This window comes from Anopheles maculipalpis, chromosome 2RL, assembly GCF_943734695.1.
Source record: "Anopheles maculipalpis chromosome 2RL, idAnoMacuDA_375_x, whole genome shotgun sequence".
NCBI lineage: Eukaryota > Metazoa > Arthropoda > Insecta > Diptera > Culicidae > Anopheles > Anopheles maculipalpis.
This window is the reverse complement of record NC_064871.1, coordinates 3,059,074-3,077,410: the sequence shown is the minus strand read 5'-3', so window position 1 is coordinate 3,077,410 and position 18,337 is coordinate 3,059,074. Positions and strand designations below refer to the sequence as shown.

General features: G+C 43.6%; 2 protein-coding genes across 2 annotated transcripts in view; one reads left to right on the top strand and one right to left on the bottom strand.

Annotated features, from left to right (window-relative positions):
- Positions 1–18,337, top strand: part of LOC126557483 (3-phosphoinositide-dependent protein kinase 1) — a 386,951-nt gene that overhangs the window by 225,374 nt on the left and 143,240 nt on the right. The window lies entirely within an intron of this gene.
- LOC126559674 (E3 ubiquitin-protein ligase TRIM33) overlaps positions 2,535–18,337 on the bottom strand; it is a 41,970-nt gene continuing 26,167 nt past the window's right edge. The window contains exons 2-12 of the mRNA XM_050215845.1: positions 10,590–11,090; positions 6,659–6,973; positions 6,328–6,580; positions 5,778–6,239; positions 4,648–5,168; positions 4,298–4,553; positions 3,762–4,216; positions 3,246–3,696; positions 3,011–3,167; positions 2,803–2,926; positions 2,535–2,725 (exon numbers count right to left, since the gene is read on the bottom strand). Of these exons, the coding sequence (XP_050071802.1) occupies positions 2,567–2,725; positions 2,803–2,926; positions 3,011–3,167; positions 3,246–3,696; positions 3,762–4,216; positions 4,298–4,553; positions 4,648–5,168; positions 5,778–6,239; positions 6,328–6,580; positions 6,659–6,973; positions 10,590–11,090 (3,654 nt within the window). The 3' untranslated portion in view covers positions 2,535–2,566. The remainder of the gene's footprint in view (positions 2,726–2,802; positions 2,927–3,010; positions 3,168–3,245; positions 3,697–3,761; positions 4,217–4,297; positions 4,554–4,647; positions 5,169–5,777; positions 6,240–6,327; positions 6,581–6,658; positions 6,974–10,589; positions 11,091–18,337) is intronic.

The window sequence follows — 18,337 nt, the reverse complement described above, 5'->3', positions numbered from 1 at the left end:
TCTGTGCTTGGTTAGTCACAGTCCTTGTTGCGTTAGAAACGTTATAGATGGGGATTGATACTCGTCTTGCCGTGTGAAGACCTACGCCGCTATCACCTCTTTCACCAAAACCCGACTAGCGTTTACTTAAACATTTAAAATGGTCGCTCTTTCGGTTCAATTTCCGATCAATTTACATGCTTCAGAAAGCCGATCAATGGTTCCGTATTGATCATTTGTTCTTTTTATTATTTCTCAAACATTATTTTGTACAATTCAGCACATTTAATTGTGTTTTATTGCCATTTTAAATCTTGTAATTTCAACCTCTAATCACTCGTGTGCGGTTCATGCGTACAGGAGTAACTTTCACAACCAGCAAGTTTTTTCTTGTGTTTTACTTTCAAACAAGCAAAACGGTCCTCTAGCGGAAAAAGTCTGAACTAATGTGTTGATTTGAATATTTGACCGTTTGCCATCGCCATCGTTATGGACATCTTTTGCGTATTTCTATGGTCAAATGCGTAAAATAAATAAATAATACAATAAAGCGTTTTTGTTTCGGATGCACAGCCACACTGAAAGCCAACCCCCATGCATACGGTTTACAATTTCACTGTGTTGTTTTTTTGTGTTTTCATCATTTCACTGCAGTAATTATACTCTAATTTTCATTGTCGTGTTTACGATTATTACTCAGCTTACTGTAAATCTTCGTAGAGCGTCCTTTGTTCGAGTTTACTTGCATCAAGTATCAATTAATTGTATGTATGTATATATATGCATGTCTTGAGAGCATTGAGAAAGTTCAATGTTTTGCTGTTTTATACCGTAGTGCTGGTGGTGTTGGGAAAACCTACGACTGTGTTATTGTTACATTACTTCTACTACTATTCCTACTACAACTAATATACGGATGAATGGAAGTATGCGGTAAGTATTGATAGAGGTACATATAATCCAGCCCTATTCCACATGTATTCACGAGGGAGGGATCATCTTTTACAAATCAATTTGAAAACATACGGTTCCTTGCAATATCCGTGTCACTGTCACTGTGAGTACAGGGTTTGTGTGTGTTTAATAGGGGATGAAAAATTCAATTCCCAAAGCATTGGGCACTTTGAGAAACGTTGTATCGTTGTAACATTCGTATACTTTCTGCACGCGTATGGACGTGTGTGGGAGCCTAGGGTTGAAATATTGGAAAGATGATGCCTTAAATTGAAATGCCTTGCTAAGTTAAAATAGTTTGATTACAATACAATATTAGCGTAGAAACACGGCCTACCGAACTTAATGCCGGTAGACGGGGTAACATTCTACGCAATCCAACCTAGCATCAATTCCGACAGTTTCTACCGCTGCTACTAACGCTAGTTGTTGAAATTCATGAGTTTTTAGACTGTTACCTACAAGTCTATCCATACAATCATAATTTCAATGCTTCTTGCTCAATAAACTGACTCAGAGTGGGGAGGTAAAATACATCCCTTTAAACCCTCTTTCGGGGTGGTAAAACACCCCCCGGGAGTACAAACTAGACTTGTAATATTGTGTATGCGATTCTTAATATTAGTATGAAATAATTATTGCGAAATTCTATATGAATGAATTAAACGCTAATGCACAGCACACTCTCAACCACGTGTTTTGCCGATGCTTTCTTTATAACACACATCTAAATCTATGCCAAATCCTGCGCTTTACTATTTTAACGCATCCACACAATGCAAGCAAATATTATTAAATAATATTAAATTGTGTTCCGTACCGTTTTTTTCTTCTTCGTACAGCAGCTACAATTTTGCATTTGGTTGCGATTAAACTTGCCTTAAAAAGAAATATTATTGTAAACTAAACAAAAAGAAAAACTAATCCCATTTCCCTTTATCAACTTAACAGAGAAAAGCATACACGTCTGCCACCCTATTTTTGTATCTGTACACACTTAAATCCACTTTCTGTCATGCACGATTGTAGAATACGATTGACAAACATCATCGTATCATGATCGTTTCGGCAAATTCATGATAATATGCTTCCTTTCAGTGACTTTTTAAATGCTATAATATGTACATCGAAGTGAAGTTCCTCTGTTACCTGTGTTGTCTGCAAACTGCAAGGAACACAAGCCATACTAAAGATTCTCTTGCTCCGTTTCAATCGGTACGGTGATTGCTTGTTCCATTTTCTCCACTACAGTTTTATCGCGTGACGCCGTCGTCGTATCTTGGACCGTTGCGGTGCTGGTGGTGATGGTGGTAACATCACCAGTAGATCCCAGTACGTCAGCAATCCCTCCCGCTGCTGTCGCCGGCGTTTGGCTCTCCCGTGAACTAGGCCTCCCGGTTGATTCTTTGCTAGCTTCCTCATTACGCACGTCTTCCTTACATTCCTCGGTAAGAGACGTTTCCTGCTTCCACAGCAATTCGGTTGCCGTTTCATCGATAGCTTGACGATCATCACCAGCACCGTTGGAATGAAGGGACAAATCTTCCGGCTGTAAATCGCAGAGGTGTTCGTCCTGCAAGTCCGCAAGCGTCGTTTGTTGCATCGGTTCACCGTCTACGGTTTGCAGTGACTGTTAGTCGTCTTGGTGGGTTTTGGTGCGTTTCGTAGTGTTCTGCAGTGGATAGTCGTCGGCGTAGCAATCAATCTCGAGATACTTTGGTAACCATTTCGCTAGCTGCTGTTCGAAGAACTTTTCCAACTTTCGAGCATTCTTGTACGTCATGCTGTCCTCCTGTTGGGGGGAATGCGATTACGATTAATTAGATTAATTGTAACCAAAGTCTCACCTATTATATGCTTCCCACATACCTGATAGTAGAGATAAACATTGTCAAACAATCGCTTCACATCGGCGATAAACGAAACAATGTCGGTGTAATGGTCATTATTGCTCATTTCTAGCTTTTCGCGTATAATCGTCAACGAAATTGGGCTGTGAAAATGATACAAAATGTAATGGTCATTAATCCCCTTCAGCAACCCTAACCCCGCCGTCTTCAAATAACTGGTGACTTACTTTCGCACAATATCATAATACGCTTTGTTTGTGTCCGGCTCGAGCTGACGGAAGGGCATGCTGGTTTCATACTGGCAGAACAGTTCCAGCACAATCCGCTGCAAAATCTTCAGCTCCAGTGGCGTTATTCCTATGTTGCGCTTTTCTCCCGTCGGTTCTGTCACAAACAAGAGTACGGTCAGAAACGTTAGTACAAAAAGAATTTCTTAAGACACAAATGGTATGGTATCCGTACCTGGCGGTAAATCAGCAAAATTGTAGCACAGCAAACACTGCCATGTTTCGCTCTCGTCCGGTAGGGAATCAATCACCGGTATGTGGCAAGTTTGGTGGAAGACCTTCGGGCACTTATCACAGCACATCAGCTCACCACCGTCCATGCACACCGCACACCAGTCCTCGTTCGGATCGAGCTCCTTCGGTAGGTTTTTATCGTCCAGCACAATGGTTGCACTATTGTTCGGCCCACCGGCAGAACCAACGATCGAGCTAGAACCACTAACAACAGTTCCTGCGCTTGAGTTTAGATCAGTTGAACTGTGAACTTGCGGGGATGTAGTTTTGCCACGATGTCCTTCGGGTAGTACTTGTACGCCGTTCGAGTCTAGTTTCGCTATGGTGGCCATCAGATCGTTTACCGAATCTTCGCACGTTTTGTCGATTGATTCGGCAAAATCTTTCGCAGGCTACGGAGAGATACAAGCGATAATTAATATGAAGAAAAGGAAATTGGACTTGACCAACGACGAACCTCATTCGTGCTCGGACTCGGCGTTTTCGGATTGGTGGAGGACACATTTGGAAGAGCATTTTGTAGCTGCTGTAGATGATTTTGTAGCTGTTGCTGACTGTGTAATTGCTGCTGTTGTTGTTGTTGTTGCTGCTGCTGCTGCTGCTGCTGTTGCTGCTGCTGTTGTTGGTGAAGCTGTTGCTGCTGTTGTTGGAGCTGATGTTGTTGTTGATTTTGTTGCTGTTGTTGCTGCTGACTATTGTGATGATGATGAAGATGATGATGAAGTGAACTTCCAATGGAGCTGGATGAACCTCCTCCACCACCACCATGTCCACCGAGCGAGAGGCTTCCTCCAGAAGAACCACTACCATTAAGCATCGCGTTTCGCATTGTATCGGGTGATTTCAATGGAATTTTAAACGATTCATTCGGTCCGTTTCCAAACAGATGTAGCCCTGAGGGACCACAGAAGCCTACAATAAATTCAAAAAATGGTAAAAATTATGTTTAGTACACTAAGCGCCAAAATGTATGCCTAAATTCCACAAGCTTACCATTGTTTTGCTGAGCTTGCATGTTTTGTGGTATATGCCACTTTGCACCACCACCACCTCCCCCTCCGCCACTACCGCTCACTCCTCCACCACCTCCACCGCCACCTGGACCACCCGGGCCAGGAACGGGCGCACCGGAAAGCTGTGGTGGCAGTTGAGGTGGTTGCGGTGAGTTCGGACTATAGCCTGGTGGCGTTTGCTGTCCCGGATAGCGGAGCGACTGTTGCTTTGGTGTCAGTAAGGTGGAAGAATTCTGCTAGAAACACACAACGAGAACACAAAAAGGAAAGAATGTAAGATGGATTTTCCCACCCGTCAACCGAACCTGAATGCGCGAAAAAGATACTTACATTGCCCATTATGTGTCTCATCGACGGTGGCATCGCGAATCGGGGAAAGTTTGAAAAGCGTGCCGCAGCAGCTGCGGCCGCTGCCGGACCTCCCCCGCCCATGCCCATGCCTCCGCTGTTAGGTGGCCCTCCGGGCGAAGGTTGATTGAAGTTTTGGTGTGGGCCAACACCACCGGGGCCACCCAAAAAATTTCCCGGACCACCTAGCTGATTCGAGAGACGGTGCGATGGTGGGCCACCACTACCCGAACTACCCGGTGAGACACCGCTGCCTATGAAGTTTGCTGTGGCAGTAAATTGATTATTAGCCAGCGCGTTATTGTTACTGCCGGTGGCATTATTGTTGCCTGAGTGTCCCCCGGCAATGCCACAACCACCGCTACTACCGGTACCACCACCACCAACACCACCACCACCACCACCACTACTGCCACCCCCTGCACCACTGCCAACCGTTAGGCCGCCCGGTGGGAGCGGAGGACCGGTCGACTTTTGATTCAATAAATTGCGCAAACTAATGTCTGGGGCGGTGATGGCATATGATGGTATCGTTTTAAACATGGCCGTTAATAATAAGTAGTAGTGCAGTTTGTGTGTGTATGTGTGTGTGTGTATATGTTGAACATAATAATGAAATGATTTTGAATCAGGCAGCGAATGTGAATCGGAAAAGGGAAAGTTACCAAAACAACAAAAAAGATAATTACAAAAACAATGGTGGCGATGAAGGTGGCGATTGTTAAGGTGGTAAAAATAAAAGGAAAAGAAAAAAAATAACGAAAATAAATAAAACCGTTAATAAGCCCTCTAAGTAAAACCAATAACCGAAACTAACTAGCAAAAATATTTAAACTATTGAAAAAAAAAGTTGCATAGTAAATAATTTTCCTCAACGCGTTTTTAAACGAACTATCTAATGTTGCTCTGAAGCTTATACATTACGCACTAAAGGTTAAATAACAAATGAAAAGAAAGGTTTACGCTGTCGTGTGTTAGAACAATGATGTGACAATAATATTAAAAACCAGTGCTCAAGCAAAAAACGTGTTTTTTTTTTTTGGTGTTTCGTGTCAATGCCAAACGTTTAAACCCTTGCACAGTGGCCGCTCCTGTTCAATCGCTCCACTTACCCATATTTTGTGGATGTGTCGAGGAGCTAACATGCTGCTGCGGTGGCATACCCATCGGCGGTCCCATTTGGCTGAACCGTCCAAAACTCGGTGTCGGACCTGTCGGACCATTTTCCTGCGGGAACGGGCGATTCATCGGATGGTTGGGCGGGAATGGAGCGTTAACCGGTACACCGCCGCTTCCATTGTACATGGGAGGCACCTGCGAGAAACCACCACCCCCACCCGGTCCACCTCCTCCTCCACCCGGTCCACCGCCTGGGCCGTTGGAGGAAAGTGTTGTCATGCCTGGACCGGGCATACCGGGCCTCAGAGGTGGTGTTACGTTTGGGCTCGGTTGCTTGCTTCTACTTTGCGGTACGATTGGACCCGGACCGGGAACGGTAGGTACTTGCGGACTGGAAGCCGATGTTGGTGGGTATACCTTTCCATCGACTAGAATCGTTCCGATGCGTTGAATCACTAAAATTAAAAAAGCAAACAAAAAAACGTATTCAAAGCATTTCCATACCACACTGTTGCTGATGTGTTGCGTTGATCTGACTCTTACCGCACTGTAGCTCTTGGACGTTGGAAAGATACAGCTGGACACGGACCGGAATCTCCGGATTGGGGATATCAGCCCGCTGGCTTTTTACCTTCTGCAGATGTCGGGCCAACGTTTTCTTGCTGTACAGGACGGCACTGTCACTGCCCTTATCAAGCGCGGTCTGCACGAACTCTATGCAATGGTCCGTGTGTCCCGAGAGCAACTGAAGCGCTTCCTTTTTCTCGTTCAATACCTGAAGCTTCGTGTCACAAACCTAAAACCGAAAGGGAACGGGGAAAGAAATCTTATTAGCTATGCTTCTTTTATCGCTAATAAAGCGACCGTTACGCACCTGATTTAACCGGTACACGAGCTGCTTGCCACGCGAGTTTACCGCATTCGTCAGCCTTACTACCAAATCGGCGATCTCTTTGGATAGTTCTTTCTTCTTCTCGGTGATCTGCGCCTGCCGATCATCGATTACCTTCATGGCGCTCGATAGCAACACCTTCTTGTAGCTAATTTCACTGAGCAGCGCACTGAGACTGCTTCTCGTTTCGCTGGCAATTTCGTTGGCGAACTTGTACTTGTGGTCTCGATGATCTAGTAGCTGACAGTCGCGACAGGTCAGTCGATCGCACGTTTCACAATAGAGAGACAATTTTTCCTAGCGGAAGAACAAGAAGAAAAAAAAGCGAAACATTTTAATAGTGTAAAGAAAATACATATTTCTAAGATGAACAGAAATTCTTCATTCCTCATAATCACACGAAACACAACAATGCGAACGAGTTAGTGCAATTAGCTACACATGGTGGACCCACGGTAGTACAATTAGCTACACATGGTGGACCCACGGTTTATGTGCTTGCAGAGGGAGCCTTGAAATGTCAGCCCAACCTGGGGAACGTACGGCAACGTTGGGGAGCACTGTTTGTACACATAATGAGCTGCAGCTGTCTGTCTGTCTGTCTGTCTGTCTGTTGGTGAATGTTTCCTTTTCGGAAATCACGTCTTGCTGCAGCAGCTGTTCGAGGGCCTGGGGACTATTTATGGCAGAAATGTCACAAACATGCATCGTGTGTTGTTGATGGACAGGATTCTGAACCAGTAGGCAACTTGTTAGATGTTCATATTTACAAGAAATATACATGAATAAGACAATAGTCAGTTTTGATTGAGCACATATCAGATTTGCCAAAACGATCGTTTTCTAGACGCTGAGAGACAAACAATTTTCTTTAAATGTTCCTCCGCAGCTTTCCATATTTATTGCTCGTTTGTCGACACAATAAAATGAAGCCATTTGATACGGAAATCATTCTCTTCTTGCGGTAATTCATTCTCTGCACATGTCGCACAAGATGGCTTCTTCCACGTTCTACTTCAAATCATCCCACCAAATCCTGTGAATCTCTCTATAAAACCATAGGAAAAGAATCGTATCAAAAATGATGAACCTAGGCGCAACCAGCGCCCCCCCCCCCCCCCCCCGGTTCCTGTGCCTTATCCACCATAGCCACCACGTGAAGGATTATTGGTGCCGGGATTATGCACCAACCAGTAGTAGGCACACTTGTACCGTATGTATGCACCATCTGTTGTAGCACATAAATTTCATTGAAATCCAATTTATTCCTATCCTTCCTCTTTCCGTGCTGCCGCGAGATGATACTGTACAGCAGGTGCTATCGTACATATTAAGCTGTTCGCAATGTACATTTGGTCTACTGCAACGAGCATAACGCTGCACAGCTGCTGGTGGTGCATTTGCAATTGCAGAGGTTCACCAAGTCGCTCAAGAGTCCTTTAGGAAATAGATGGGAAAAATAGAAAGATCCAGACTGGAGATTTGGAAATCATGATTTGTGATTGAGGCTCACTTATTTATAGATTTCTTTGTAACATGTTTTAAATATTGTTTTAACTGTAAAAGGTTCCCTTTTTTTTACAAGCACCGGAACAGGATCCAGTTTATCTAATACAACATCCAAACAAAGGACATCAGTTTTACAGCACAAAAACTTGCATGTCACGAACACTACCATTTTCATTGCGTCCACAAAATGGCCCAAATACGTTTGGGAAACCGCCATTTAAATAAAACAGATGTTTATCATTTCAAACATCCATCATCGATTTTGATTGCAAACGAATAGCGAGTGATGGGTGGTCATAAACAACAAATAAAGCTTTCGACGAACCTTCGGACTCAAGAGTTCAATGAACAACGCAGTCGGCCGGCAGGCAGGAAGCAGTAGTAGTAGCAGGTCGTTGTAACCGTCGTTTCATATTTCGCCAACCGAATTGCAAATAATACGGCATGTTGGGGGAGCGTTTGAGCGGGCCAGCCCACTTCCAGCAGCTATCCTGCTGATTCTGTTTGAAGTAGGCAGGGTTGGAGGTACACACACTATTTGCCCACATCGGCAACTTATTGAATCGATCGCGAATAATAAACATCCGAATCTCCTGCAATCAGCAATATCGTACACCCAATCCAAAGGCAGCAACCACCAAATGGTTATTGGTTGGAAGGATTTTTAATAGCAACTTCAATATCGCTTGATTTATTGCACCGCAGAAAACAGAAAAACAACACCGATCGCAACCACCCCGTGCAAGCGAATATTCGCGCTTCTTATCGCGGTAAATCTACCGCCGAGTCGTCCAAAAACTGAAAGCGGAATTCGGAAAGCAACGTTGCCACACTACGCGAAACGTTTCAAAGTGTTTGAATAGCCACAAAGTTTCCGGATGTAGTTCCTCCTGGACATTGGCAACTTGTTTACGGCAAATTAAATGTTGGTTTACTTCGTTCCACACGGTAGCTACACCTTTTCCTACTTTAGCAAACAAAAATGTTGTATGTACATGTGGCAAACGAATTGGTGGACATAACATCAGCGGCGCATGCAACGCAAAAAAAAGCTCTTTGAGTACATTGTGTTAAATGTCAAGCAAGCTTTATTCACAATTTGTATGGCCAAAGGTTCATTTTTATCTCCACTAATGGGTGTAAATTAAATGCGCCAATATTGACATTTTTCTTCGTGAGTCATGACAATTTTATGCAATCAATCGTTTTTCATCATCCGGTTCATATGGTCACTCAAGAGTGTGAACGGAGAGTATAAAGCTGATAAGATTATCACGCCATGGTTTAATTAGCGAGGATATTTGTTTGTTGTTTTCTTTGGACTTCCTAAACGGAATGAATGATTATCGCCTATAGCGCGTGTGTGTCTGTGAATGTGAGAATGGCATAAGTGCATGTGCATATAAGCCAGCTGACACAACACAAGCATCAAGATTGGATGATAAAAATTGAGAAGTAAAAGTATAATATCCCTCAATTCCAATTAACCGCCATTTTGTCATCCATATTGTAAATAAATATGGAAAATCTGACACGAAATAAATTGGTTTGTCTTCAACTAGTAATGATTCTATCAAGAATTAAAGCTACGGCCTTTGAAAAGCTCTGCACTTATAAATGTAGTCGTCGCGTCATCCCAACAGACACTGTTTAAATTCGACCTGCATCAGCTGGAAATCCCCCAAAATCGCCCTTCAACAGTTCAATAAAATAATCTTCCACTTGGTACATAAAAACGTAAACGTTCCTAATGTTCGATAGACCGGTCCCAACCCGCCGACAGTCCAAAAATTAATCATAAATGCTCTCGTGAACCAGTGCTGGCTACATGATGCGTGCTTGACGTGACTTTGATGGAGTTGGTCAAACATAGATATGCGATGTAGCAGCAGCTCGGTACACACAATTCATCCATTGTATGGTATTAACAGCACGTTGCATAAAAGCGCACAACCCAACCACCGTTGGTGCTGGTGGTGGTGGGATCTCGGTTCTAATGAACCATAACCGAACAATGTACATCAGACCATCAACCGTCCATCGAAACTAACCACAACAACACTGCCAGAACGGATGTGTGTTAATGAGTCCGGCGTATCGACAATGTTCGACATTGTGTGCCAGAAGGTTTAACACCAACTAGGGGCAACAAAAGCTCCCATACGACATGACCTGCGTTCCGTTCTTCCGACGTTCCGACAAGTGTAAAACTATACATACACATAATTACCGGGACGCTTTTGTCTTGCAAGGGGACGTGCCAAAATTACCAGCATGAGCATAATAATGTGTTGCTTTGTTCTCTTGGTGGTCCTCTAGATTCAATTACGCGCGGCGTGACAAAAACCAGAACATGCCATTAAAAGGTGAAATATAAATTCCAAACTCAAATGTCCCCCATTACCTGTGGGTGCATGTGACACATGATATTCTTCCCGGCCAGCCCATTGCTGCCCGTCTGCTCACTGCATGCCGCCTCCTTCGGCTTGATCGTGTGCTCCTTCGTGATCTTCAGCCGCTGGTGGGCCTGCACGCAACTGTCGCATATAAACTCGGCACACTCCACACACCAGGACGTGGCGTTCGCATCGTCACTGCAGCTGCTACACTTGATCTGGTCCTTCGTCGACTCTACGCTGCCCGGATTGTCCTCGCCGGTTGCTGATGACGTTTCGCTCAGAAACACGTTGTCGATGATGTACTCGAGCCGGCTCTCCATCTTGCACACCGGGCACATGAGCGGCGAGTTGTGGGACAGATCCGTGATCTTCTGCTTGACACACGCGTGACAGGCGATGTGCAGACACTCGAGCAGCTTCGGATGATCGTTCGGCGTGAGCGTTTGCTGGCACCAGACGCATTTTGACGGTGCCGGTGGTTCATTAGCTGTTTCCGCTTCATCAATCTGTGCGAGGCGAGGATGAGAGAGAGAGATTGAAACGAAAATATTAGCTTTTTGCTGTTAGAGTTTCAAAAATATGCAAAATAATTTCAACATTTTTAAATTTTACCGGTAACGGTTGCAAGATTTTCATCACATTAGGCAACTCCTCCAGCGGTATCTTTACCCGCAAACTCATCGTCGGAAGTTTGATCTCTCTAAACCTTCCTAACACTGCATTAGAATGGTACTGGTTAATGTGCAACCTTGGCACTTTAAAACCAAAGCCCCGTGGTGTTTTGCAATTCAATTTTGCACCCTTTCGCTAGGTCAAACGATACAGAACTGGACCTTCTTACGGTGACCATGCTTCGCTGCACAGTAAGTCTGACGACTTCATATCCAAGGGAAAGGTTACAGCTGTTGGTGGTCCACACATTCAGCAACCATATTCTATTCCGTTGGAGTTCCTGAGACTCTCCCTCAGCAAACCTGTTGAGTACAAACACGTCATCTAGCAAAACCACACGTGGACAAACCATTTCGAGCCACGTCACCATCCTGTGCACCAACAATTCACGGAAACCTCTATTAAAAATAATTGTCACATTTTGTTTGAATTCAAGCTATCAGAGAGACATATTATTACAATTCTTCTCCCTGCCAGTAGCTGCATGGCGTTCGTAACTACGCAAGACAGGAGACAGTCATACACTAACGAGCCAGGGGCTTAATAATAGTAGGTCAGTGAAATGTTTTTTTTTCGTTTCTGTGCTTTCTTTGCTTATCAGATTACATAGCAGCTTATAAAGCAAACAATTAGGAAATTTGTGAAGGAAAGCGATACATCACCAACATTAATTGCTGTGCTTAATTAGGCAGCGCATTTTGCGCGATGCAATCGAGATACGTAGACTTTCCAGAACACTGTTGTAGATATCGTTACAAAATAATATTTATTTGCATGACTTTCGTAAGAAAAGCATCAGGAGGAATAGGAATGTTCTGCAAAACAGGAAATGATTAATTCATGGATTCATGGATTCATGGATTAATCTAAAACCCAAAAGCAGATGAATCATTCGAAGAGAAATATCACCAAACAAGTCTATTAAAAAATATGAACGATTAAAACCCACATCCTTGCAGATCCTCAAGAAAAGAAGCCAATCGATAAGCAACCGAAATCAATACACCACAACCTAAAGCTTCGGAGATGGTGCTTTCGGATCGTCCCTTCGCGGACGCCAAGCCAGAGCCGCGTTGATAAGATCGATGGGTTTTGTTGTTTGTTTTGCGGTTCGGGAGGCCCTAGCAGGAGATCAAACACACATTTTTAGCTTGTTTTCCTTCCACAAAGGTGAGTACGCCACCTCCTCAACCCGACTGGACGAACTCTGGCTGGCTGGGTGGCGGCTGCCGTTGGTCGTAAAGCTGCCATAAACAAGCGATAAGATAAGGGTTCATGATAGCTGATTAAACATTAAAATATTCCCAGTTGCAAGCGGTCCCACGACCGCCCCCCCCCCCCCCCCCCCCCATCCCCTGTCCGAACCTACCCACAAAGCTTCCCGATTTGAGAAGGATTAATTTGAGCAACAAACACAAAAATCGCCGAGAAAGTACATATGTTTGTGTGCAGGGGTTGTTTTTATTTCCTCTTCTTTCTCTAGACGAATCCGTGTGTTAGTTGAAAATGTCGTAAAAGTTAATCAGCTCATAGGTTTAACGTAACAGAAACAAAAAAATGAAGAGAAACACGACGGCTCCCTGGCCCTCTTGGGGTGTGAGAAAGTTGTGGCGCGTTTGTGGCAAGTTTGGCAACGTCGCAAAACGGTCGCAAACAGCACGTGTTTCTACTTAACCGACCCGAGAGGCCTAACCGAGTACGACGTGGGGGATAGGGATGCATTTTTTTCGAGTGAAAAAGAGAAAATATTGCACCCCATTGTACGTTAACGTAGGAATGGTAAGTTTCGATTGATAAGTAAGATCACGCCATCACACTTTCTTCGAGAGACGAGAAAGTTTCGAGCAGAGCGGATATTATGAGTTTTTTTTTTTTGTTTCGTAAATTCCACTAACTTTGAGACTATTTTTAACACATTAAGAGCAAGCGAGCGAACATTTAACTGCGCCTCCTTTACCTTGGACAGCTGTGGCTGCCAAAAAGTCATTTCGTAAGCACGCGCGTGAGTGTTCCGCTAACAAAACTAATAAAAAATGACATTGATGGGCACAAGCTTTGATTGCGGTTTTATGAAAAGTAAATTTAATTTACGAACGCGCACACACACACACACGTTCGCGAGTGTTGCACACAAAGCACATTGCCCTTTTACGGCCTCTCTTTCTATATACCAATCTACTTTTCTTCACTCTGTGTCTGTGCATCGATCATCATACTGACATTCTCAAACACAATGAACAATGGCTTCTCGAACAGTGTGGGTTCATCATCAATCTTCATTCATCTTAATCAAAACGACCCTTTTTTTCTGCACCACCGTGTGATCCCCACCCTCTTCCCCCGGATGTTTAAAAATTGCAGAAGAAGAATGAAAAGCAAAAAAAGAAAACCTACTTAAAACTTCACTTCACTTAAGAACTGTACAATCATTCGTGAAATGTGTGTGTTTTTTTTTTGCGCAGCTGATAAATAGATTCTCTTCCACATGGAAGCTGGGAGAACCTCAAACCTAATCTTAAGCTCTTTTCGAACAGTCAAAGTGAAAAAATAAACCAATCAATTTCAATCCACAGAAAATTGAGAAAAATGCTGACAGCTTCCCGACTTTTTCATGCCAAATTGGACACATACTGCATTATCCATATAAAGCTAATTAATCATGAGCAATCCCGTACGAATACCTGCATCAGAAGGCGTGAAATGTCAAACTGTTTTTGGCTGAATACTAATGCGCATTGTATTAGAGAGGCGTGTGTGTGTGTGCTCTTACAATGCCTTGAGCGTTTTAAAAAAGTTCATTCACTTCACGTGCAATTGCAGGTTGCAGGCAGAGCACGTTGCAATTTAATTACAATATTCATGAGATAATCAAGCTTGAACGGCAGGCAAACACACGTTCAACCGGGCAAACAATCAGCAAATAAGACGCAAAAGATCTTCGAGGTTAAAGTCATGTACTTTCCAATCTGGCGATCGTAAATTGGCGTTAAAATTTTCCCTCTGAGTTAATATTTATTTTTATTTCAATTACTCACAATCACCCAAACTCCCTAAGCTCTCGGTTGTCACCAAATGTCCACGCGAACCACGCCGTACGAGCTATTTCTTCTCCCGTGGGTGCTGAAAACAACCATCCTCCCAAGCAAACACACTCATTTCGGAGGTTTTCAAATGACTAATAAACTTGCACCAGCCCGAGTTAAGTGTGCTCTCCCCTCCACTCTACTGATGTGTATGACAAATTGATCGGCGTACGATGGCCGGGCCAAACTTAAAACCAAATCATGTTCAAGCGAAATCATGCGCCTACAACGAGAACGAGATTGCTTTTACGACAATGTCTCGAAAAGAGTTTATGTCCGTTTTGTAAACGAAATCTGCAAAGTGTTCAAGAACAAGGAGAAAACAGAAATTGGCATATCCCACGCGACTGGCACGAGAGAGCGCTGTATGCCCAATATTTCCGCTCAATGTTGAAACCGATCGCTTCTATTTAAGCCGTTGAGGATTAGGAAGAAGTGTTGATCTTGAATGTGATCTTGCTCTTGATCTTGTAACAATCTTCCAAATCTATCAAATTTAAGGATTCTTTTTGTTGTGCAAGATACAATATCTCCGCACCATAACCTATGCCTAGCTCCCTTCCAATCTAGGGTATCACTTGACAGATACATGATCAGATCATACCTACACTCTTTACTGCTCACCAACAGATGACCCGTTCTCTGACGTGTTTCTGACCCCTCTGTCCGTCTCTCTATATCACGATATAGTATCATTTCACACGCATGCATGTGCACTCCCCCTTCCGACCTTCAGTCACGCATGGGTACGCCTCGACTATGTCTAGAGAGAGAGAGAGGAGGTTTCTTCCGAGCAAGTTCAGGACAGCCTCCATAAACAGTACGACCACGGATTCTATACCATATACAAACAACAGGATCTTACCATATTGATAGAGCCCTACATTTGAAGTATGGTATGAGCAGGTTGACAATTTTTTGTTTTGCTTGGAAGAACGTTTGCGTAGGAGAAGATAGATAAATTATTTTACAAAAAACGAACGCTGCGAACGAGTCTGTTCTGAAATGGGACGAGTGTATGGTGGGCAAAATGACCGTTGCGCCCGTTACGAGAATCTAGAGCATCTTTCCGTGCGTGTGCCATTAGAAATGGATGATGTGTTTTAAATTGTTGATATACGATCAACTACAGGTGTGATTATATGTTAAGATTTGCATTAAGCAATGTGTAGTAAGCTGCTTCTCAAGGAAAATAAAACGTTTGGAAAGATAACGAATTATTTATAGCTAATCCCACCACCAAAAAAACATTAACTTTATCACATAAAAATTCATTTTCAATTATCTTATTATCCTAACAGTCAATTGGACCGAATACAGGGCTACGCAACATAACTTGCGGCATAACTGAGCATGGTGTAGACCACATTTTTGATACTCAATCACATGAATGCGTGCAATCTGAAGCCCAAGTACTCCTGCCGAAAAGGTCCCCCAGGATTGCCTTAAGGTGGTGGTAACAAAAGCGAAAGGTGGTAACATGACCTGACCACTGTTGCGGCAAAGAGTACCAGTCTCATCCGGCCCCTTTTGGGTCTCGTCCTGGTCCTTTTTGGAACCAGTACAGACACGACTCGCGGGCGCTAAACTCATGTCGTTCCGATCGATTGTAGCTGTCGGTGGTTACCGAGTCCTACCTTCAAAGTCCTTTTCCCATAACGATGGTGGAGCCGTTTCCGACAAATGGCTTCACAACGTTGTCGTACAGGAAGTTGCATACTGAGCGTATGGCTCCGGAAAGCTCCGGTCGGTTCCAAACGGCTCCAGACGATTCCGACGGCTCCGGCTGCCGACTAGCGGCTCCGAACGGTTCCAAACGGCCCGGACAGTTTCAGGCAGAACCGTTTTGATTTAAACGGAATCGGAGAGCGGGTTACGATGCTCGGAAGCGGTTCGGAGCTTTGGGTGCGGTTCTGAGAACCCATCACTAGTGGAATGGTTCGAATGAGATTTGACTCTCGGTCCTGCCGTATGAAGATCGGCGCCACTCTCGCCCCTAACATCCCAAATTAGACAACTTGCAGAAAGAGATCATTAAGAGATTATTACTCCAAGAGATCATTGGCTGATACGTCTTAAAACATACCAGACATTGTGACCTTTCATGATCAAATTTCTTTAAATTTGTAGCTTTCCTGTATGTCTCAAAGGGATAGAAATTGATTGCCCTTTTGGAAACTTCTCATCGGACTTCATCGTAGAGAAACAATTAGATAAAGGTTTGTGATCGGATAAACTAGTTTGAAAAATCCTTCTAATGCAGTGCGATACGTGCCACGTTTTAACTAACAACAGAGCGCTTAATTTCTTTTGGCATAAATTAAATTAAGACACAAATGCATCCTGATGCAGCACAGCAATTTTCTTACACCATCCTAGTGGAAAGATGGTTTGCTTCAATCTTTAGAAAGGATCTAAGAGCTTCCATCTTCTAACTCCTGTAGCTGACAACATTGACAATGATTGCTTTAGAGTGTTCTAATTGGTTTTGAATCAGTACCAACAAATTGAATTGTCTTCCAGGGTGCATTCCAGGGGCACACCACAAGGGAACCGTACAGAAGAGGGACCACATTTGTCTTTCTGTGTCTTGTATTGCAAAATGTAATTTAAATTAACCAGCAACAAAAAAGAAAAAAAAACAAACCTACTAATCCCATCTTCAGAAAAGCTCGTTTCTCGAGCTTCTTCAATTGTACTGTTTGTAGATATGTACGGCAAATGTCTGGAAAATATCACACAAAAGAAAAAACACATTCCGTTTGTGCCCAAAAGTTTCGCTTCATATTTTGCAAGCTTTGCATTTTTGCATTCGTTTGCGATCGCCGGAACAGGAATGAAAAACTTTTTGCTTAATAACTTTTTTCATTTGCCACAATGAAAAGTCTTGCAACCAAAAAGCAGCTACACAGTAGTGTGGACGGCAACAGAGCACTGATTCGTATCGCTTGTGGGAAGGTAAACGGACTAACTTTTGCCTCAAGAATGTCTTAACAAACGAATCAAACTCTCGTGCTGCTCTCGTGAGGCAGAATAATCTCGCAAGATGTAGAAAACTGTGTGTGTGTGTGCGTGTGCAGAAGCAAACATTTACGCAACAAGCCAGCAGCAGTCGAAAGAAAACGTGTGCCTCGTGAGGTAAAGCAGTTAAAATTTAAATAAAACATTCCCGGCACGGGATAGGGAAGAAAGCGTCCTCACGCTTTCGGGGGAGATGGATTTTTTACTACCTTGCTTGATGCTTTTGGAGAAAGTTAAAATGAAATGATTTCGTAATTGAAAGGCATGGAATAATCGTACACTTCTCGTGCGGGGATTTTTTTCGTCAAGAATCGTCCTGAATGTATCGAGCTCCTTGTGTGTGCTCCCGGCAGCATCATTCGTCTTCTACGCGATGATCTTCACTCTCGTGCACTCTCTCTCCGTCCACTCCCTGTAGGCTGCCGGAATCCTTTTACCTCCGAAAACTCTGGCGGCGGCACTTCTTTTCTCGAGACTGTGGCAGGAGCCATAAATAACCGGATTATGGAGATTTCAAAACGAAAAAAAAAAATTAATGCTCTTCACCAGCGCCGCAGCATGACGATCGTTTGCATCACCAACCGGGCGCAGGCAGCGCGGCATTTTATGCTTCGATGAATAGCGTAATCAATTCATCGTACCGTTCCATCCCTTTTGGCACGATTAACTCGAGATGCTGAGTGTACACAATCGTAAAAAAAAGGATGAACAGCACTCAGCAAAGGTGCACAACACAGTGTTTGGAAGCCATTTTCAAAGGGATATACAGACAGTGAGTGGAATGACAAGGGACACATGCAAGTGCAATTTTAATGAAATCAGTGTACGGTTTAATTACAAAATAACTTGCCACGCTTCGAACCGTACGGCGATAGCAGCAAATGATGTTTTCTGAGTCATTTGTTGACTCCAGACCCTGGTTATTTCGTACGTCAAGTTCACCGAATACCATTAGCTAATTCTGTGGATATTATTTT